Raw genomic sequence first — 23,238 nt, 5'->3', positions numbered from 1 at the left:
CACACACACACACACACACACACACTGCTTCCCATTTGGGAGGAGGGGCGAAATGAAGCTCAGGTTTTCTCACACACACCAAACCCACCCACACACACACACACACGTATGCACACGGACTGTGAATTCTCTAACAAATCTTTGTCGAGGGGTTTTAGGGGGAAAATATGATCACTCTGAAGCATTTATTGTTATGTTTTTCATAGCTGAAGAGGCTCTGTTATGTTTAATGAACACAGTTTGAGACCACTTTTCAACCTCTAATGAAGGTACATTGGATATTACAAAGGTGCTTTTCTCAAGAGTAAATTAAGATATTAAGAGATATTTAGATTTCTGTCCTGTGGCTATATTTTGTATTTTTGGCACAAAAATGCAAAATTGAAACACTCATTATGCAGCCATTATACTGTTTATCATCAGTCTGCCATCAGCAATGATCTTGAAAGGTAATTTGGATGTGATTTGATTATATTTAAGCCTCCCACTGTTTATCTTCCCTTTAGGAAAACATAATCATCAATACATCAAAAACAGACAAAGTTTAATACTTGCTCAAAATCACTAACCCTAAGTATGTGCAATTATATACATGCTGTACGTACATCTATGTACTCAAGCAGCAATTATTTGATCAAAAATACTGTGAAAACACTATTATGTGAATAAGTGTTTTCTATTTGAATATCATTTCTAGTTGAGTGTAATGTATTCCTTTAATGCAGAGCTGAATTTTCAGCATCATTACTTTAGACTTCAGTGTTACATGATCCTTCAGAAATCATTATAATATACTGATTTGACGGTCAAGAAACATTTCTTATATTATCAATATTAAAATCAGTTATGCTGCTTGTGGAAACCAGAATACTTTTTTCAGGATAATTGGATTAATGGAAAATTCGAAATTACTGTCTATTTTAATCAATTTAATGCATCCTTGCTGAATAAAAGTAATGTACATTTTGATGAATTGCTAAATGCAAATGTTAAAGAGCACATTTCAAATAGCTTAAATGTTAAAATGCAACAAAGATCGGGGTGGAATTTATGGCAAAAATTAAAAAGCAGATTGAATTTCATAGAAACTCAATATCTCAGTATGTTCTCAGTATGCATATGATAGTGTTTTCCCAACAGGATACAATAAAGCATTTCAGCTGAAATGCAGTGCACAGGGAATGCCAAGCAGATAAACAGAGAGAAGGCCTTGATGGAAATGTTCACAACCAGAAGTGAGCCTCATATTCAAACGAGTTATGATAACTTCAACTCTAAGTCTGATGGGAATTGTCTAATGAAGTTTTGAAGGGTGAATATGCATTGTTGCACATACTAAAGCGTTGCACCTAATATAGGTTAGAGATCGTATTCTACCTCTATTAACTGGCGATGGAGTTATAAAGCATCTCCAGGGATATTTCCTGCAAAGAAAAGCAATTTCCTGCAAGTCCTGCTGTTGTGATTCAAACTGCAATAATCAAAAAATCACAGCTTTAAAGACACTCTTTAAGTGGCTAACATGAAAGTACAGTTTGCATCAAATACATACATAAGCTAAGGCTTGAAAAGGCAGTACGTGCAGATAAATAATACCTAAATATACCTCAGTTTATGTTTTGGTTGTTGTCTGAGGTTCATTTTGAGGTACCTTGTTTTTGCTTGCTACTTTTCCAAACTTTTCTTCATTTCCAAAGTACAGAAAGTTTGAGAAACTTGCCATAGTCATGATCTGTTTCGTGTGTACTTAGTAAGAAGAACCAAATGTTATATATTTACAGGCCACTCATAGAACGAATGAATGACAGAAGTAATAATTCTCATTATGGTGGCTATATATAGGTCCTTTCAATTGGTGATTTTCACTAGTTTCTTCACTGTTTTCTGTATAACCCTTCAGAAAGACACATTTCCAAATGCTTTTTCCATGCCAGTGTATTACTTCAACATCGTCAGTTTCAGATTTATACAGCTCTTAAAGGGTTAGTTCACTCAAAAATGAAAATTAGCCCATACATTACTCACCCTCAAGTCATCCTAGGTGTATATGACTTTCTTCTTTCAGACGAATCCAGTTGGAGTTATATTAAAAATTGTCTTTGATCTTTCAAGCTGTTTAATGCCACTCAGCGGGTGTTGCATGCATCAGTCCAAAAGAAGTTAAATAAAAAGCACCCATCCATTAAAAAAGTGTCTCACTCGGCTCCGGGAGGTGAACAAAGTCCTCCTGTAGCGATTCGATGCGTTTTTGTTAGAAAAATATCCATATTCAAAACGTAATAATCACTTAAATGTAGCTTGTGCTCACTGTTGGAAAGGGAAGCAGCTCCGGGCTGATGACGTATGAGTTCAGCATTGCAGTGAGTCTCGTGAAAACCAACGTTTGTGATGCGTTTTTGTTAGAAAAATATCCATATTCAAAACGTAATAATCACTTAAATGTAGCTTGTGCTCACTGTTGGAAAGGGAAGCAGCTCCGGGCTGATGACGTATGAGTTCAGCATTGCAGTGAGTCTCGTGAAAACTAACGTTTGTTAACAGGAGCAAAGGAAGCAAAGTTTCCTTACTTTAGCAAAGGAAATCCAGTCTCCTCTTGGCTTATATCAAAATCCTCCGACATTCTTCTTTACAAATCCTTGGTTTTTTTACTTCTAATTCTTGAACGTTGTTTTGTTTTGATCTCTCCCCTTCACTTACGCGTGCGTCACTTCTGAGCGGCGCATGTGCAAAGTCATCAGCCCGGAGCTGCTTCCGTGTACAACTGTTGGCGCAAGCTACATTAAATTGATCATTACATTTTGAATATGGATATTTTTCTTACAAAAACGCATCGATTCGCTACAGAAGGCCTTTGTTCACCCCCCGGAGCCATGTGAGACACTTTATTTTATGGATGGGCGATTTTTATTTAACTTCTTTTGGACTGATGCATGCAGCACCCGCTGAGTGCCATTAAACAGCTTGAAAGATCAAAGACTATTTTTAATATAACTCCGACTGAATTCGTCTGAAAGAAAAAAGTCATATACACCTAGGATGACTTGAGGGTGATTAATTTATGAGCTAATTTTCATTTTTGGGTGAACTGTCCCTTTAAATTAAACAAAATGTACTTTAATTAGATGGTCTCTTCTATGGCCGTTTATTTGCAAGACATTTTTATTGAATTTAATTGTGTGGACAAAAAATGTTGAAACTTGAAATACTGAATACTGAACTGAAATACTGAAATATTTTGTGTTCCACAGACGAAAAAAAGCCATACAGGTTTTGGGGGAAGACTTGAGGATGAGTCAGTTTAGTTTAGTTTAGTAGTTTAAAAAAAATCAAATTAAATTAAAAACATGCTACTTGAAATAAAATAAATCTTATATATAACATTTATTTTGTTTCTCAATTTTTTATAATATAACTCTAAACTAATTAAACTAAAACTAATAAATAAAAATTCATGAAATCTGCATGAACACTAAAAAAAACAAATAAAAATGACAAAAACAGCAAAATTACTACATCTTTAATTGTTTTAGTTCTTATTTTCATTTATTTTAACTTGAAGTACTAAAAGAACTCAAATTAAATCAAATAAAACTAATAAATAAAAATGAATATGGACAAATGTAAAATAATAAAAATGGCAAAAACACACAGTATAATGACTCAAACTTTAACTAAAATTAAAGTGAAAACAGAAAACAAAATTAAAATCTAGTTCAAATGTTAGCAAAAACTATAATATTATTTTTTTGTTATCAATGATACTGAAATAACACTAGGATGAATAAATAATGGCAGAATGCCTGTCTTTTAAGTTAATGTCTTATGCTTTGTATGTATGAAAAATAAAACAATGGCTGTAAATATTTGAAAAAGAAATGTGCTGATTGTGACAGAATTGGACAGTATGGTTAAACTGGTTAGTACTCCTCTAGTTTCACAAAAGAATTTCACCACTGACAGGAAAATGCAGAACATTTTGGTCTCTGTGATTCATGGTGGTTAAGTTCAAATACCTTGGCCTCAAAACACATGATTCTCATTTCCTGTGTGAAAATGAATGCAAGATGGTCATTTGAACCCTTAGAATACCTCGCCTGACTCTGTTCACCTCTGAGAGCAGATTAGAGCAGAGCAGATCTTTCTGTCTCTGAACTCTGCAGTTATTGACGGCTGGCACTGTGTCTGTTATTGTGTGTTATGTAACCTCTTTCACTAAGTGACTTTAGCTGTGGGATTTTTCTCGGTTTGATCAGAAAGGCACTTTTTTGAAGAAGATTGTCTTCTTGTCTTTCAAGTTCTGTTGTTTATTGTGGCGTTCTTTCTCTTGGATTGTGTGCGCTAGAGTGAATGGCGATGAGTAAGTGCAGAGTTTTGCATTTAGAAACATTTCTCTCGTGTTTTTCATTATTAATGTCTATGGACTGGCATGAATGGAGCTGTTGACTCTTGTGAATCGTAGTGCAAAAGTAGGTGGCATATAATAGCTTGTTTACCTTTTACAATACTATAATAATAAGCCTAGGTGCTAATACTGTAATAGTTGCATTTTTTAAGGCTTTCACATTGTTTTTTTTGTTCACATTCACCAAATTTATATTTCATTCTGCTTTCTAAGACATTCAGAAATCATGATAGTTTCATTTTATTACTTTTTATTTGATAATAAAATTAATTTATTTTTAAAAAAATTAATGAATCTGCATATCGTTTTGTGCAAAAAGTGACAAGTGTTAATATCAAATATGCTGTCAAATAAAAAAATTCTATATTTTCCAGAAAATATTTTAATAATTTGCTTTTGTGCCAAGACAATATAAAAGCCAATTATTTAATTTCAGAAATTATCATTTCATTTTGTTGTCTCTCTCTCTCTCTCTCTCTGTATATATATATATATATATATATATATATATATATATATATATATATATATATATATATATATATATATATATATATATATATATATATATATATATATATATATATATATATATATATATATATATATATATATATATATAGTTACCTTTTTATTTAAAATGTAGGAAGAGGATCATAATATTCTTCAAAAAGTTTGTGAATATGTAAATAGTACTAGAATTATAGAAATAGTGATTTCATTTTGTTGTCTTTGATTTTTTTTATTTATTTATTTAGCTGAAAATATGTAGCTGCTTTTATGTTTTAAATTTAGGAGAAGGGTCCTTCAGAGGAGGAGGATCATCGTATTTTAAGAAGTTTGATAGTCCCTCTGTGTATAAATAGTATAGCCTACTATAATTATAGAAATAATTATTTTATTTTGTTGTATGTCATACTTAATATTTTTCACACACATAAATAATAAAAAACATAGCTGGAAATATGTAGCTACCTTTATATTTAGAAGTTCTTCGCAAGAGGATTTTTCACTTTTTTTGCATACATTTTTTCTAAATTCATTAAAAATATTTGCAAACAGAAATGTGCATTATAAATGAAACAAATATCCAAATAAGGAAGCAGATTTTACACTCATGTTATTGGCTGATAATCACACAATGGTAAAAAAAACAAAAACAAAACTTCACCACACAACATGGAAAGCCACGTCTCCAACAAATTCCTTTATTTAGTGTATATCCAAACTAGAGCTCATTCACAGACGGATGCCATTGATGTACACAGCTGTGAAGTTCAAGGACAGGGTGGCCTGTTTTCAGATCAAGTATTGCACCTCGTTGCACTGATTGCACGGCTGATCTGAGGAGCAACAGCAGGTTCACTTGACCTTCGGTGACCTTTGATACATTATAGGGAGTGTTTAGATAAAGCGCTGTCAAATAGACCCTCGGTCTCAGACGGCACACACATCTACCTCCCACAGTCTGTTGACCGGCCGTCTGATGTATATGGCCGTATATTACACAAAAAAGGCAAGAGCTTTCTAAAACTTGTAAACTTTAAACTGATTGACTGGCTGCAATGCAATTTATGGGAATCGGTCCATCAGAAATATTAGCATAAGGTACTGAGCTGCTACAGTGAACATTTCTGACAAAGAAAGATTTGCAACATAACCTTTTTTTAATAATTAGTTTGAGGCACTTAGTGTTGAGTAAAATTTGTAATTTCTTTTAACATCAGTCACAAATTTTTACATTTTAACGTCTTTTTGTTATTTTCTCTTTTTATTTTCTCTCTCTTTTCTGAACAAACTTTTCCTCCTAGTGTCATAACTGAAATCCAGAGTTCCTGTCCAGAGAGTCTGATGATTCTCCTTACACTTTTCACATTCCTTGCTCATGCTGAATTCATTAATATCATTCTCTGTGCTGTGAAATATCATTTTTAATCCAAAATTGTGACATTTGGCTGAACTTATTGCCTTTTGTTGAATTCGTAACACCATCAAAGTTACTTACGTGCCTAGAATACAAAAATGTATGACAGTGTCTTTTTATGAGTTTATATACAGCTTGTCTGATGGTCAAGTGGTGATTAACATCAGCATTAATCCACTGCAGCACTGAACACACTACGCGGTGGTTCCCAATCCTGGTCCTGGAGAACCCCCAACACCGCACGTTTTTGGTGTCTCTCTTATCTGACACTCACATTTGAGGTCTTGGAGTCTTCACCAAGGAGCTGATGAGTTGAATCAGGTGTGTTTGAATAGGGAGACATCTAAAATGTGCAGTGTTGGGGGTTCTCCAGGACCAGGATTGGGAACCACTGCACTACAGCATAAAACAGGAGCTATAAACTCCAAACCTGAAGTTCAAAAACAACCACCGCTTCTTGGCATTTTGAAATCAAAGTGAGTGATGGATTTCCTTCTCTCTCTCTCTCTCTCTCTCTCTCTCTCTATCTCTCTCTCTCAAATTGACATCTACTTGCATCCATCAATTGTTTTGGTCCAGCGGTGAAGGCTGTAATTTTGTTTTGTGGCGCTCTCTGCTGGTCAGACTAACAAATTAACTCGGAATACAACTTGGCCAAGTCTCTACAAATAAATATGTGGGTTAAATTTTAATTTATTGCATTGGACTAGTAACATAATATTCAATTAGTTCCAGAGTGATTTTTATAAAGCCTTTTTGGGTTAGAAGGGACTCTATTCCAGTGCTTTGGTTTGTCATCATGCCAGTATTATGAATCACGCCTAGCTGCAGAGTGAATTGCATTAGTGTAATGCAGTCTGAGTGTAACACTATGCATCCCTACAACATAATACTTATTGGCCCAGCAACTGTACAGACCATCTTACTAAAAGTGTAGTGTTTGAAGTGTTTTTGTGAGGGGAACCCTTGATCACAAGCCTTTGATATCGAAATGACCCACGACTTGTGCAATAACTAAAATAGCAACGTGTTGTTTAGCCAACAGTCAGTCAGCCTGGTTATATACTTCAGATATGACAGGATTACTAATCTTTGCCTTCGTCTGCCGCAGTCTGACTGCTCGCTTGATTCCTGGAAAGAAGGGAAAAAACCCTCCCTAGAATCATTCTCAAGGAGAGTCTTAGTAAGGCATTTCATAATACACTACTTATATGGGTCAGCACAAAGGCCAAAGCTTTCCATTAATGTGTATTTTTGTGTTTGATGCACGCTTAAAAATAAAAGTTCCAAAAAGGAGCTTTCGCAGCAGTGCCATATAAGAAGCATTTTAGGTTCTCCAAAGAACTTTTCAGTAAACAGTTCATATATCTCTTAGGACACACACTGTAAAGTGTCAGGAGTGACAGCTGCTTTTAATACGGGAGTGAATCCCCCTAAATTATTGTTCAGTGTTTGTATGCAACACAATTCAAAATTGTGATGATTCCGTGGTAACCATAGCAATATCCACTCTTTTTGATCAAAGTAACATTATATTGACCAAAGATTTAATAGGTTCTGCAATTTTAACTGAACCACCATTGACAGAGTCAACTTGTTTGCTTTCTTAAAGTGTTGCCATATCCACCTATTGTATAATTTAATTAAAGTTTATTTGTATAGCGCTTTTCACAATACAATCGTTGCAAAGCAGCTTTACAGAAAATTAAGTTTCTACAATATATTTAAAAATAGCTTGTCAGTGGTGACTATGTCAAATTGATATACACTGTACATATGGTAGTAATGTACGGTAAAAAATTCTGATTTTGGTCTTATTTTCAATGTAAAGCATTTGGATTTGTTTATGTATAAGTGCTTTTGAACTCAGGTTTTGAACTCATAAAGTTTATGGAGTTAAATTGGGCAGGTGCAGGTTGTGATATTTTGGTCTTATTTTCAATGTAAATCATTTGGATTTGTTTATGTTTATTATGGGCACCCCTAGTCTCCTCTTCTGGAGGGGGGGGGGGGGGGGGGGGGGGGGGGTTTCTGCAAGATCTGGCAACACGAATGAGTCTTGTATTGTCAAAGCTTGTTTCTGCCATGGGGGTCAATTTTGCAAAATTGAGATTTATATATAATCTAAAAGCTGAATAAATAAGCTTTCTATTGATGTATGGTTAGGATAGGACAATATTAGGCCGCGATACATCTATTTGAATATCTGGAATCTGAGGTTGCAAAAAAAATAAAAAACTGAAAACTGTCCAAATGAAGGAGGTGGGGCCATACTGAGCAAAATTTTGTACACAAGTAAAATATCTGCAAATTTAATCATATTGTCATGCAGTTTTACTAACATTAAGATGTACACATTATTTTTTTTAAGCAGTTAGTAATATTAACCATTTCTGCTGACAATTCTTCTTTAGCTTGCTTTTTACTTTTAGCATGCAGGTATATAACTGTATCATCAGCATACATCTGACAGTTTACAGTAGGTGCATAATCATCAGGCAAGTCATTAATATACAAACTGAATAACAAAGGACCTAATATTGAACCTTGAGGTACACCAACCGAATTAGTGAGTAATTGTGAAATTTTATTGCCTACTCGAACACACTGTTGTCAGTCATATCTATCTATCATATCAAATAGATATGATCTTATCCAAATTATAATTTGATAACTTATTCATTAAAACCTTGTGATTTACTGTGTCAAATGCTTTCCTTAAATCTAGATAAACAGCTCCCACCACTATGAAGAACCTCTTGTGGAATAGAAAGGTTCCCTGAATAATAAAGGTTCTTTGTGGAAGCACTGATGCCAATAAACAACATTTATTTTTAGGAGCGTAAGGAGATATTTGGATTGGGGCACATTTATAATTTTTCACCCCTTTTCCCATCTCATCCTGAATTCCATTCCTCCTCAAAAACAAACAGTGGCTCATTAGCATGTGTGACCCGCTGGTGGTAAACACATTTATTTCCACTTGAGCGCAGAGAGAGAATTAAAGCAACAAGAGGCGCTTGAGGTAGGTGGGCTGTGTGCCGTCTTTATGGGGGACGGTTTATGAGGATTTAACAAATGCAAGAGGACAGGCAAAACATTGAGCAGGTGGGGAGATCGGAAGGGCACGCTGGTACAGTTTGTGCTCATTGGAGGCTGGATCGCTGTAGTTGTAGTCCTGGGTGGCCGTTGATGTACAGTCCATTGTTTAATGGGTGTATGTGTGCTCTCTCCCTATAATTTTTGAAATGTGACAAGGGCTTAAATGTTTGTGCCAGGATCGAGTTATTTGTGCCACGTTAACACAGTTCTATTGTGCTCTCCTCTTTGGGCCGAAAGAGCTCTGTAATTATGCTGATAATGAAGACTGTCACGGATTATACTTCGGCAAAAAGGCTTTTCTTGTTTCATTAGAGAAAGGACCACCAACATCCAAACAAACCCTGAGCTTGCAGTGCTCTGTATCTCCTGTTTGTTTGAAAACGGACCGTATCAGCCAGAGGGTTAAATGAGGATCTTCAGTATCGGAAGGCAGTTAATTGTACTATTTATAAATTTTTATGCCTAAAAGAATTGGTTTTGGATCATCTCAAAAGGAATAATGCCCATTCAGCTTACTGACCGCTGTCTCTACCTAATATACTCAAGAATTTGTGCCCCGTTTGTGATCGTGGTTAGTGTAGTCATAGAATTTGACTTTTTATCTTTTTTTAAATTGCTGTAATTTTATTTGGTTTTATTTTATATGTATTTTTAAGATATTATTCTTTTCATGGACACTATAATGTGGAGTTTTGAAAATATTCATGATTATGCAGTTTTTTTTTATTTTTTTTATTTGCTTTATTTATTTTCATTTTGTTTTATTTTAGATGTATTTTAAAATTATTACTGTTAGTATTATTGTCACGGACAACATAATGTGGAAGGATGAAAATATTCATGATTATGCACGTATTTTATGCAATTATTTATTTATTTATTGGATGCGCTCACAGTAATCCACAAGTAATCCACACCACTCCTGTATTGTATTTTAGCCTGAAGCAATGGTTTGAAGTTAAGACGTATTAATGATGGATTCGTTTCTTACAAACGCACAACTTTTCACTTCACAAGATGTAAAGCGATGGAGTGGCATCAGTAAGTACATTTTCAGCAAATCTTCATTTTTGAGTGGACTATTCTTTAAGACTTCTATACCAGGTCAGAAGCACCTACTTACAGTATGATCGTTTTCCTAAAACCGTGTCTGTGCGTGTCATGGAGAAAGTAAGTTATTCTAGTGATATGGATGCATTTGGATTAGATCATCATATCATACATGTTGCTTGTCTAAGAAAGCTTCACTTTCATTTGGTTTTCAAAGTGTTTTAAGCTTTCATTTGCAATGTATGACAGGAAAACTGGCTCAAAATCCAGACTAACTGTTTTTAAACCTGTTAGTTTGCTTTTAATTGCATGTTTTTCTGCTTTCATTCCCTTTAAATGTTTCTTAAACGAAAAGAAATGGAAACGCACATATTATGCATCACAGGGGTGTCTGTTGAGTGTTTTGGCTATGCAAAGTCAAAGAACACAACAAAGTCAAGTTTGGTCATGCTAACACTGCCATCAGTGCGGTTGAATCCGCCTCATGGTGAGGGCAAAGCGGGCTGGGTCTGCTGGATAATCTCACTGGGGTGTCTGGAGGGTCATTTATCCCAGCAAAAACACCACGAAGATGGACGAAATTTGTTTTGTTTGATTATTTCCAGCTGCTGTGTATCTGTTTTTTTGTTTTCACCCCCTCCATATGGAGACACCAAGCTGGAAAAACCAACTTTGATGATATTTTTTGTACTGACAAAAAGCATCATCCACTTTGAAGGGTTGAGCTGTCTCCCCTGCTTTGTTATATTTTTAATTACTTTATTTTTTAAAACAAGTGTTTGCCTTGTTTTTGTACCGGAATGAGGTCTAGCAGACAGAGGCGATATTGGACCTTGTTTTGTGGTCTGGTCCTGGTCCTCTCTACCCTTTGTCATGGAGAAAGTAAGTTATTCTAGTGATATGGATGCATTTGGATTAGATCATCATATCATACATGTTGCTTGTCTAAGAAAGCTTCACTTTCATTTGGTTTTCAAAGTGTTTTAAGCTTTCATTTGCAATGTATGACAGGAAAACTGGCTCAAAATCCAGACCAACTGTTTTTAAACCTGTTAGTTTGCTTTTAATTGCATGTTTTTCTGCTTTCATTCCCTTTAAATGTTTCTTAAACGAAAAGAAATGGAAACGCGCATATTATGCATCACAGGGGTGTCTGTTGAGTGTTTTGGCTATGCAAAGTCAAAGAACACAACAAAGTCAAGTTTGGTCGTGCAAACACTGCTATTTCTAATAGTAATTTCAGAGGTATTTTACCACTCTATCTATTAAATAATGCTACTGTTGGCATCTAGAGTGGTTGTAATTGTGTTCACAAGTGCCATTATGTGCACCTGTAGGTACAGATCTACGTTTAGCAGAGGTATCTAAGTCAAATTTGAGTTATCACCACCATGTTAGCAGCATGGGAGATTTTGGTGACACTATGGTTAATTTAAGTGACAAACCAACAGGATTTTTAATAGACTAGACTAGATATTAAAAGCATTGGTGTTGTTTATCCCTATTCAAACCTGTCTGCCAAACGTTAATAATTCTTAGGAAGTTAATATTGTGGTTTATATTAGACACAATATTGTCTGATTTTGCTAAATTGTGTAAGTGAAAATATTACCTATAAAGCCACAGAAGAACTGTTTTGCATCTCCTGATAAAACACAAAAGGTGCACAGACCATTCTGTGTGTGACATCAAAGTACAGCAAGAGCGATTAGACAGTATTTTTTAAATTTTTATTTTGATGTTAAATAAGTCTTGCTGTTAAAGCAGTGTTGCTGTTGTAAAGCTATACAGCTACAGTTGTGTTGCTGGGTTTTAAAGCAGGTTTGATTTTTTTATTTTCTTCCTTATCAGTCTGTATTTACAGCAGTTTTACTGTCCACTCTGTTCAAATGTGGATGAATGGTTACACATAGATGTGTCCAGAGCTGTGTGAGATCACTACCATCCTGCTTTTGTGGGGGTGGGTAGGAGTGTTAAATAATTATAATATTTTTTTTTGTTTTGTTAGGGTTTTGTAAGTTGCTTCAGAGGTATTGCAAGTATTACATACAACAATAATAAAACAGTGCATTGACATTAAAAAGGAAATTTACTTTTGGTACTTAAGTACATTTAAAAGCAAGTACTTCTGTACTTTTACTTAAGTAAAAATCTGTCTTTACAACTTTTACTTGTAATGGAGTAATATTTGACCAGCAGTATCTGTACTTTCACTTAAGTAATGGAGTTGTGTACTTTGTCCGCCTCTGGTGATTCGTTGTGAAAGCGAAACTACTTTGTTTGGTCTTCCAAAAGAGGACACGACTACAAATCAGTGGTTAAGTTGTATTTACAACACTGTTCCAGAACACTTCAACCCAAATATTCAGATGTGTGCAGCTCATTTTATGGAGGACTGTTTCCTGATCCTGGTAGAGTAGACTACAATGCCGGCTGTTCTGACTCTCAGACTGTAAGTAAATTTTTTATATTTAAAGAATTTGCCACTGATGATTCAAACGCGAGTTTTGAGCAGTGTAGAGTAGCGTTTGTAGTTTGTAACAGTTCAAAGACTTTTACAACGAAACACAATATCACACACGGCGGGCTAGAGTGAGCAGAGGCGGGGGGCTAGAATGAGCGGAGGCCGGCGCGGCTGGCGGATTCGACGAAGGAGCGGCCGGCGGGCTTGCGGCAACCACATGTGACGACCCCGGGCTGGACTATCGTCCTCGCGGATATCGTTCTGGTTTGGAAGGCCAAGCAAAGTAGTTTCGCTTTCACAACGAAACACACAGTGTCTTCACGACATGGCGGCAACAACAATACCACAGCGAGAATAAAAGTTAGGCCTTCTTTCTTTGCGTGAACATTTGGGTGGCATTATGCAAATCTTTCCACATTGTGACGTAGATATGTGGGGGGGTGTTAGAACGAGCCGTTTTAGGTAGGCGTGGTTGACTCTTAACTTTTATAAAGAATATCTCTTTGGATTTGAGACTTTAGTCTTTGCAACTTTACAGATCTTCTTTATGCACCAAGAGCTTGTAACACTCCAAAGAGAAAGGAAAAATTTAAATCACATCATATGACCCCTTTAATGTTTAACGTTTTGACCTTCTCATGTTCTCAAGGAATGACTTTACAAGTGTTTGATCTTTGTGAACAGTTTATGTACAACTTTAGTAGTCTCACAGCTCTAATGTAAATGCAGTCCATCATAGATTTGATAAATCATTCAGTGTTAAAAACTTTAACACTGAATGCTGAAGATTTGCCACAGATTATTATCCGTTTTCTTTGGTTAACGTAACCGACAGATAGTATTGATAATTGTGATTACAGTTAGAGAGATTGCTATCAGGGGCTGGACGGTCACTGTTAGGTTAGTAGGATACGTTGGGACGCTGTGATGTGGTTGCCAGTAAATGAAAGTGATTTTAGATGATGACACATGTTGGAATAAAACTGATGTGCTCGGTGTGGCGGGGCGTGTTTGTTTACTTGTTACTGTGTGTCTCATATTGTTGATGCTGTGTTGGGTTTACATGGTTTCCTTGGAATATTAACCAAGGCATGCAAACATACTGGAAATGAGTCATTATTAATATTAGTTTAACCCACATGGGGAATGCAAATTGCCTTTGTTTTTCCATGCAAAACTGTCCTTTGTTCTTTAATAATCCTAAAACTGGCCCATGCGTATGTGAAAAACATTCAAGATATTTAGTAGGCTATTCATTATTCTGCCTCTTTAAAATCTTGGGAAGTTCTTACAAAAAAAAAACAAAATTTTTTGCTTCTCTTCATGTTTGACCACCATAAAATTTCCATGTTTCCAAGTAAACTGCAAATAAGACCCCCCGATTCATCAAGAGAGAGAGGAAAAATCTGTGTTTTTAAAATAGAACATGTAAAAACACCCGCTCTAGCAAAACAGACTGGTTTCTGTTGATTGGAAGAGTGAGGAGTTTGTGAAGTCTGTGTAATTGGGTTTTACTGTTAACCTCAGCGGTTGCAGGGTAGTGAGGCAGAGGAGGATCTCAGTGGAAATCCTAAGTATAACCTGTCTCTCTTGGCAAAAGATGGTTAAAGATTCCCAGTGGGGTATAAATGTGGCTCAGGTTAACTGGTTGACTTAACTGGAGACCAAACCATTGGCTTATTTGTTGATCTGCATTTTTGGTTGGTTTAAAGCAGTTTGTGTGTTTCTCTTTATCTTAGAAGGAAAATATTTGTTGAGTGTTAGCTTACATTTGCTTGTCAGTTTGAAGTGAATTTTTGATGTTTTTTTTAATATTATCTAACATCATGGAATCACATAAATAATTCAGCAGTTAAATTGTTCATATTAATGTTTGTGCTGTTGTTTCGTTTCCAAAAAGGGTCACTTCTTGGAGGATCATGTCATAAAAAACTTAAGGGATTTCACAAAAGACTAAAAGTGGTCCTGATGAAAATGTATTAATTGATTCCAAATTAAAGCAATATTCCCAATATTCTGGAGAAAGATAAATATGAAGAAACACCTGTAATATTTTTTTCTAAATCCAATTTTGTATTGAATATTTAAAATTCACCATTTGTGATTTAACTAATATGATTTTGTATTTTTAAAAGTTTGATGTTTGAGTTGAAATATTTTTTAAGTACATATTAAAACATTTGATAAGGATATAAAAATGTAAACAATAGTACTAGAAATGTATTTGTTATGCATGCAAGATGCTTGCAAACATTTGATTTCAACACTGAAATGATGAGTTGAGGCAACTGTCTGACTCTCTGTTAGCTCTGTTAGGTTGTCTTGTTTTGTGGTTCTGTTTTCATATGAAAGCGCTCTGTCGCAATCTGTTTTGTTGTAGAGTCTGAAGTGTTAGGATTTACTAGCTTGGGTTAAGGTTTTTTTCTGCTTCATTTCTAAACAATGACATCAGTTTATGACCTAATTTCCAAACGCTTTCACTCTGCTACCTACGAGAGTTCGCATTGGCAGGCTGGAATTGGGTTATCAAATGTAAACATGAGATTTGGAGCGCCATCAAAGCAATAAAGATAGCACTGTTTACTCAGTAGTGTGAAAATGTTAAGAGTTCGCAGACAGGCTTGGGTGCTGTCTGTCTTCCAGGGCGGTGAAAGATGCTTGTTTTTGCCATAGTTTAATTCTATTTTTTTCTAGCATAATGGATAATAATACACTAGTGCATACTTGTTAAAATCAGAATTTAAGGATGGCTTTAAAAGAAAAGATTACCTTCAAGAGGAAGGAGCAGGCCTTTTCCCTCTGAGAGTGGTATCTAAGATTTAAAGGGTTATAAACTTTTAGGTAATGTTATCTTTTAAAGTTTCACATAGGATCTATAATTCAAGAGCTCTATAATTATCTTCCTGCATTTTCCAGGATTCATTTTTCAGCTCAGCCTTAATGTTTCAGGATCTTTCTTTGCGATTAGCTTGTGGGCAAATTGCGCTGTGGAAAATAAACAACTTAATGGGTGGTAAGTGAAAGCAGAGATGTCTGTCTCAGGATACCTGTCGCAAAAATTTGTCTTATAAAAGCTCCCTCATGGCAGTGTGTCACTGGCAGAAGAAAAACTGCATTTGGGTGAAACTTTTCATATGTCTGCTTGGGTTGACAGTTAGTAAATGGCCTGTCGCGATAATTAAATAACCGTCTAATTGCGATTATTTGATCTAACCGATTATTGTGCTTTCTATATGGCACAAGGGGGGAGTCATACACCAAAAGACACGGAAGAGCACCAGTTTGCTTTTCATGCACTGTATAGCCTATATCATCTGAAGCCATTCCATATCTTAATGTGAGGGACAGAATTATATTTACATTGTTAAATTTAAGTTTACAGAAATTGATCTTCCTTGTGCTGCAGCTGTCAGTCATTCTCCGCTCAGCATTCAAACAGCACGTCACGTTCAGTTATGACAGTCAGCACGGTAAAACTCTCTCTCCAAGATGATATATTCCCATTATAATACTTGATGTGTAGATGAAGGTCTGGGGATTCGCATAAAATGACATATTGCTGGAGTTAATTTCTCTCTCATTTCTCTTCTCTTTATTTGTACCGTATGGAGTGCAGCGCGCTGTGACTTATGTTGCTTCAAGTGCACCATTCTGCACCCTGTTTGTGCATAAGAGCTTTGTGCCGCTCCATTTGAAGCGTTTCACATTATCAAAGTTTTGCACACAGAAAGATTATTGGAAGCCTTTCTTTTTCTCATGATTTCTATCTTACTTTCATGAATGTATTTTGTTAGAATACAAATAGTTAACAGAATAAACCTGTTTAAATTGTATAATGTGCACCAAATACTTTTTTTTAAGATATTGTTTAATATAGTTTAATTTCATAGCTTATATATTTTTATTCAAATGTAGTTTTTCTCTGTAATGAGGAAGTGAGTATTTAGTGGATTGTGTTTAAAAATGGGTTTAAAAAAGAGTGACCATTAATTCCACAAACACAGTATTGATATTCTGTAGTGGTGTAGAAAAGAAAATAGCGCTGGTGTTGGATCTGTATTGGCCGATTATTAGAATTTGGAATACTCTATGTAATCTTACACTGCAAAATAATAACTCAAAAAAGATTAAAAGATAACATCATAATTATTTACTGAACCCTTAAATTAATCACAATTATATAATGAAAGCCATAAAAAAAACATACAATTAATCGCCAAAGCCCTAAAACTGACAATTAATCGCAATAACGTGACTATTTTTAGACAATTAATTGTCTGCCAAATTTCATGAGAGCCCTATTTTTAGTGCTCGTTCTATATTGTTGTGTAAATGTACTCATCATCAAGTTGTTTAAACCTAGCCTATATTCACAAAAGAAGATATTTTGAAGAATGTTGGGGTCCAAACTTGGGCTGCACGATTAATCGAATGCGATTGTCATGTGCATTTTGTTAGTAAAGCCGGTTCTGTAATCAGCAGTAAATCATCATCACGTGCTTTCAGATGGAGCAGCATTTACTACACAGAGCCGTAGTTCACTGACAAGTTACGCAAAAAAAATCGCAGACGATTTTGTTCGCGATAAGGACAGCTGTTTGCATAGCTTCTCAGTGAACTACGGCTCTGTGCAGTAAATGCTGCTCCATCTGAAAGCATGTGAAAATACCACATTCAATAACATATTTTTACTCCAAACTCATTTCATAACGTCAGTCAAGTGTTTGAAATAAATCCTTCTGTGAGATGATGTGGCTTAAACACAGAATAAGGCACGCAACATATTTCATAGTATTCTAAGCAGTGATAATTTATTTTTATTTTAAAGAAAATTATAATAATAATATTTTTATTTTAAAGAAAATTATAATAATAATAACTCTAATAAACACACGATTATGACAATATTTGGTTTATCTGTCGCGTTGAATCAATGGAAGCAGTTGAATCTTCTGTTTATTCAGCTGCAGCAATAGGCATTTCCTGGGTTTCTTCTGCGAGGTGTATTTGGAGTTTCAGCGCGAGAGCGCCCTCTGGCCTTTGGATGGAGATTTACTGCTCATCACAGAACCGTGCTTCACTGAAAGATACGCATGACAATCGCAGCTTCTGTCGAATCGCGATTTCGATTCCATTTTGATTTATCGTGCAGCCCTAGTCCAAACAACATTGAACCCCATTGAATTTTATTGTATGGTCCAAAAATTTTATTCACTGAGACATTGAAAAGATCACTTTTTGAACTCAAATAACATTGGATAATCAAACTATTAATTCAAATACTTAAGGTCAAATTTTTTTTAATGATCTCTTGCTACCAAGCTGTGACTGTTGAATATTGATTATCATGTGATTATTTCTGTTTTCCTTCTTCCAGTCTGTGGTCCAGGCATTGACATTGGTAATGACATCAGTAATTTCAAGCGGCTGGAGAACTGTACGGTGGTTGAGGGACACCTGCAGATCCTCCTCATTGGAAGCAAAAACAATAACAACCAGGAGGTTTTCCGCACCCTCAGTTTCCCCAAACTGACCATGATTACGGATTACCTTCTCCTCTTCCGCGTATCTGGGCTGGATAGCCTCAGCACCCTCTTTCCAAACCTCGCCGTGATCCGGGGCCGTAACTTGTTCTACAACTACGCCCTGGTCATATTTGAGTTAACCAGCCTGAAGGACATCGGCCTTTACAACCTGCGGAACATCACGAGGGGCGCGATACGAATCGAGAAGAATCCCGAGCTCTGCTACCTGGATTCTGTGGACTGGTCTCTCATTATGGATGCTGAAATTAACAATTTCATTGATGGAAATAAGCAGTCCAAGGAGTGCGGCGATGTTTGCCCGGGAATCATGGAGGACAACCCTCTGTGTGTCAAGACAAACTTCAACAGCAATGACAATTACAGATGCTGGACCTCCAACCATTGCCAGAAAGGTAAGTTACTTGGGTGTTTTAGTGTTTGCCTGGTTCGTAGGCAAGGTTTTGCAGCTGTTGAGAGCTGATCGACTTTTTAAGACCGTGTGTGGTCAATATACCTTGCAGTATATTGAAAGTAGGGCTGCACGATTAATCGAAATTAAATCACAAAGGCGATAAATCGCAATTAGGCAGAAACTGTGATTGTCATGCATATCTTTCAGTGAAGCACAGTTCTGTGATCAGCAGTAAATCTCCATCCGAAGGCCAGAGGGCGCTCTCGTGCAGAAACTCCAAATACACCTCGCAGAAGAAACCCAGGAAATGCCTATAGCGGTAGCTGGATAAACAGAAGATTTAACTGCTTTTATTGATTCAACGTGACTAATAAACACACGATTATGACAATATATGGTTTATCTGAGCTGTTATTATTATAATTTTCATTAAAATAAATTATATTTATAATGCAATGCCTTTATCACTGCTTAGAATACTATGAAATATGTTGTGTGCTTTATTCTGTGTAAGAAGCCACATCATCTCACAGAAGGATTTATTTCAAATACTCGACTGACGTTATGAAGTGAGTTTGGAGTAAAAATATATTAATAAATGTGGTATTTTCACGTGCTTTCAGATGGAGCAGCATTTACTACACAGAGCCGTAGTTCACTGACAAGTTACGAAAAAATAAATCGCAGAAGATTTTATTGCGCGATTATGAAATCGAAGAAATCGTTCGCGATAATGACAGCTGTTTGCATAGCTTTTCAGTGAACTACGGCTCTGTGTAGTAAATGCTGCTCCATCTGAAAGCACGTGATGATGATTTCCTGCTGATTACAGAACCGGCATTACTGACAAAATGCGCATGACAATCGCATCCGATTAATCGTGCAGCCCTACTTACTAGCAGTGGACAAGCCGCATTTTGATTCTGAAGACAGACATTCATATCAATCAGTCTCAAGCCTCTCAAAAAGATCACATAACCGAACAAATCCAGCCGCCAGAAAACAGATTGAATGCTCAGCTTATAACTGAAATCTATATTACATCCCAGACAACAAGTGTCAAAAGCGAGCCTGTCCCTGCATACGGGACAAAGAATCCAGCAGATTTTCTTTCATCACAGACCACAGATCTGTACAGTATCATTAGGTCACTTCATTAGAGTTCAGAATTCAACCAGAGGCCAAATAAAAGCCCTCAGAGCACAGAAACACTGAGGCTTGTGTATCCATCTACTGTAGCCCACAGCAGCAGACGGGTCAGTGCCAGCGTGCCAGCGTGCCATCACTCATGACATGTATGGACAATGATTCTAAAGATATATTTCAATTAACTGTTGTGTATAGATGTATATTATATATCACACTAAATATGAAGTGTAGATATATAAATGGATTATTTTAGTATTCTTTGATTCCAACTACAAATCAGAAATACAGAAGACAACCCAATGTGACCTTTTAATAATATACAGTTCATCCAAACTGTTTGATTGAGCTCATTTGAGTCGTCTGCGTCACACGAGACGGTGCAAAACTCAAACCACAAGGACCGCACGCTGTGATGTGTCGCATGGTTAACCATCCCATGAAAACAGGACACTCTCGCCTCTGCTTTTGTGCAAACTTTAGATCTCCTTTACTCTGAGCTGAACACACGAGGCTCAACTTTAACCATCTGACAATAAAACAGCACAAACAAAGCGTTTTCTGCATCAAAATCAGCACTTACCAACACTTGAAATATCCAGATTTCAGTTTCTGATCAGCTCATTTACAGGTACAGGCACCTGCTCGCCCGGTGAACTTTCACATATCATTTAAGTAACAGAAGTACCGGTTCACTTAAGCGACACTTAATGTGTCCGAATGTCATTCATTAGATCTGTATCTGTGCATCTCAAATACTGCACGAGCATTTCTTCTCTCCAGCTTCAGTTGTGTTTATTTCTGTATAGAGATGCATTAATCAGCTCTTCTCAGGTGTCAAGAATCACATGCACTATCATATTCCATTAAGAGTCCCAATAACACCATCTTCATTTTCAACAAAGATCACTTTAAACCAAGTATTTCAAATGTTTTGACTGTAAAGTGTTTATATTTTCAACAAAATAAACAGAAGATTTAACTGCTTTTATTGATTCAACGTGACTAATAAACACACGATTATGACAATATATGTTTTATCTGAGTTGTTATTATTATAATTTTCATTAAAATAAATTATATTTATAATGCAATGCCTTTATCACTGCTTAGAATACTATGAAATATGTTGTGTGCTTTATTCTGTGTAAGAAGCCACATCATCTCACAGAAGGATTTATTTCAAATACTCGACTGACGTTATGAAGTGAGTTTGGAGTAAAAATATATTAATAAATGTGGTATTTTCACGTGCTTTCAGATGGAGCAGCATTTACTACACAGAGCCGTAGTTCACTGAAAAGCTATGCAAACAGCTGTCATTATCGCGAACGATTTCTTCGATTTCATAATCGCGCAATAAAATCTTCTGCGATTTATTTTTTCGTAACTTGTCAGTGAACTACGGCTCTGTGTAGTAAATGCTGCTCCATCTGAAAGCACGAGATGATGATTTAGTGCTGATTACAGAACCTGCTTTACTAACAAAATGCGCATGACAATCGCATTCGATTAATCGTGCAGCCCTACTGGAAAGTTTCCAAAATATCTTTCCAAACTTCACTGGAAATTTTCCTCCTTTATGCAACCCTAGTGATGACATTAAGTGTAGGTTGGTATATGCGTAAAAAGTGGGTGAATTTGGACTTGACTCCTGAGAATATTGTGCATTTTATATTAGGGCTGCACGATTAATCAAATGCGATTGTCATGCGCATCTTGTCAGTAAAGCCGGTTCTGTGATTAGTAGTAAATCTCCAGCACGTACTTTCAGATGGAGCGGCATTTACTACACAGAGCCGTAGTTCACTGTCAAGCTACGCAAAATCGCGTTCGTAATCGCAGCGATTATGAAATCGAAGAAATCCTTCTGCGGAGTGTTTGAAATAAATCCTTCTGTGAGATTATGTGGCTTCTTACACAGAATAAGGCACGCAACATATTTCATAGTATTCTAAGCAGTGATAAGGGCTATGTCGATTAGCATTGCAATATTATATACTTTATTATAATAAAAATTATAAGACAAACTCAGATAAACCATATATTGTCATAGTCGTGTGTTTATTAGTCATGTTGAATCAATGAAAGCATTTAAATCTTCTGTTTATTCAGCAACCACTATAGGGATTTCCTGGGTTTCTTCTTCGGGGCGTATTTGGACTTTCCGCGTGAGAGTGCCCTCTGGCCTTCGGATGGAGATTTACTGCTGATCACAGAACTGTGCTTCACTGAAAGATACGCATGACAATCACAGTTTCTGCCTAATTGCGATTTATCACCTTTGTGATTTAATTTTGATTAATCGTGCAGCCCTATTTTGTATGATGTTATACATGTAACATCCAAACAGCAGTTTGGATCTGGTTTTCTTTTTTGCTTTTCAGACTGTGAAAAAAAGTGCAGAGGCGTTGTGTGCGCTGTGTAAACATGATGGTTACTATATTTCTAGACTAAATTTGAACGCATTTACTAATCTCACTTGCACAAAAACAGATTCAATATTACTCAAAATGAATAAAAACAGTGAAAAGCTAACTCTGAATATGATGCAAACCTGCAATAATTAAATGTTACATAGGCCTAAATATCCTTCATGTATTTAATCCCATTTTATTAACCAATGTCTTTGCTGCTGCTGATCTTCGATGATCCAATTCAATGAAAAACAGATTGTAGTTCTTTTTTTGCTCATTTAGCTAAGCTGTTTACTTCCATATGTCGTAAACAACAAGAAAATATGCTTCTAACCATAAGTTGAGATAGACCTGGGTGATAAAACGGTATCGATATTTATCGACGGTACACCTTCTTCGATAATGATATTAAAAATGTTCGATATAGTGCACGATATAGGCACGTGCTATGAGTGATGCAGACAACACACACAAACACGAACATGAGCGCTGTGCCTGCCTGTGATGAGGAGATTGTGAATAAAAAAAAAAAAGAATATTAGTCGAATTTAAAATAAACATTTGCATTTGAATGCAAAAATAGTACAATCGAATATTAGGTGTGTGTCAGGTGCGTCATCAGTGGAGCACGAGATGCAGTGATGATGCTATAAGTGACGTTGTAGTTTAATGTTTTGTTAGTCTAGCCCACGAGATGCACAGTTGCTGTGTTATTCATTCAAAATATTAGAGAAATATAGTAACTCAATGCATAGAAGATCTTGATTAGGTTAAAACCGAAACCAAGCCATTCACA

General features: G+C 35.9%; 1 protein-coding gene and 1 long non-coding RNA gene across 2 annotated transcripts in view; one reads left to right on the top strand and one right to left on the bottom strand.

The window, feature by feature from the left end:
• Window positions 1-10,948: 10,948 nt before the first annotated feature.
• Window positions 10,949-18,959, top strand: LOC107568917 (insulin-like growth factor 1 receptor). Its single transcript, XM_016254912.1, has 2 exons — window positions 10,949-11,360; window positions 18,320-18,959. The coding sequence occupies exons 1-2, from the start codon at window positions 11,279-11,281 to the stop codon at window positions 18,946-18,948; spliced, it is 711 nt and encodes a 236-aa protein (XP_016110398.1). The 5' UTR covers window positions 10,949-11,278; the 3' UTR covers window positions 18,949-18,959.
• A 2,469-nt stretch (window positions 18,960-21,428) lies between these two features.
• LOC107568916 (uncharacterized) overlaps window positions 21,429-23,238 on the bottom strand; it is a 17,016-nt gene continuing 15,206 nt past the window's right edge. The window contains exon 3 of the long non-coding RNA XR_001606830.1: window positions 21,429-21,554. This is a non-coding gene — a long non-coding RNA (uncharacterized lncRNA). The remainder of the gene's footprint in view (window positions 21,555-23,238) is intronic.

Source organism: Sinocyclocheilus grahami, unplaced genomic scaffold (assembly GCF_001515645.1).
Source record: "Sinocyclocheilus grahami isolate Dianchi unplaced genomic scaffold, SAMN03320097.WGS_v1.1 scaffold1293.1, whole genome shotgun sequence".
Lineage (NCBI taxonomy): Eukaryota > Metazoa > Chordata > Actinopteri > Cypriniformes > Cyprinidae > Sinocyclocheilus > Sinocyclocheilus grahami.
Note: the sequence above shows the minus strand (reverse complement) of the source record. Positions and strands in the feature narration are given on the sequence as shown.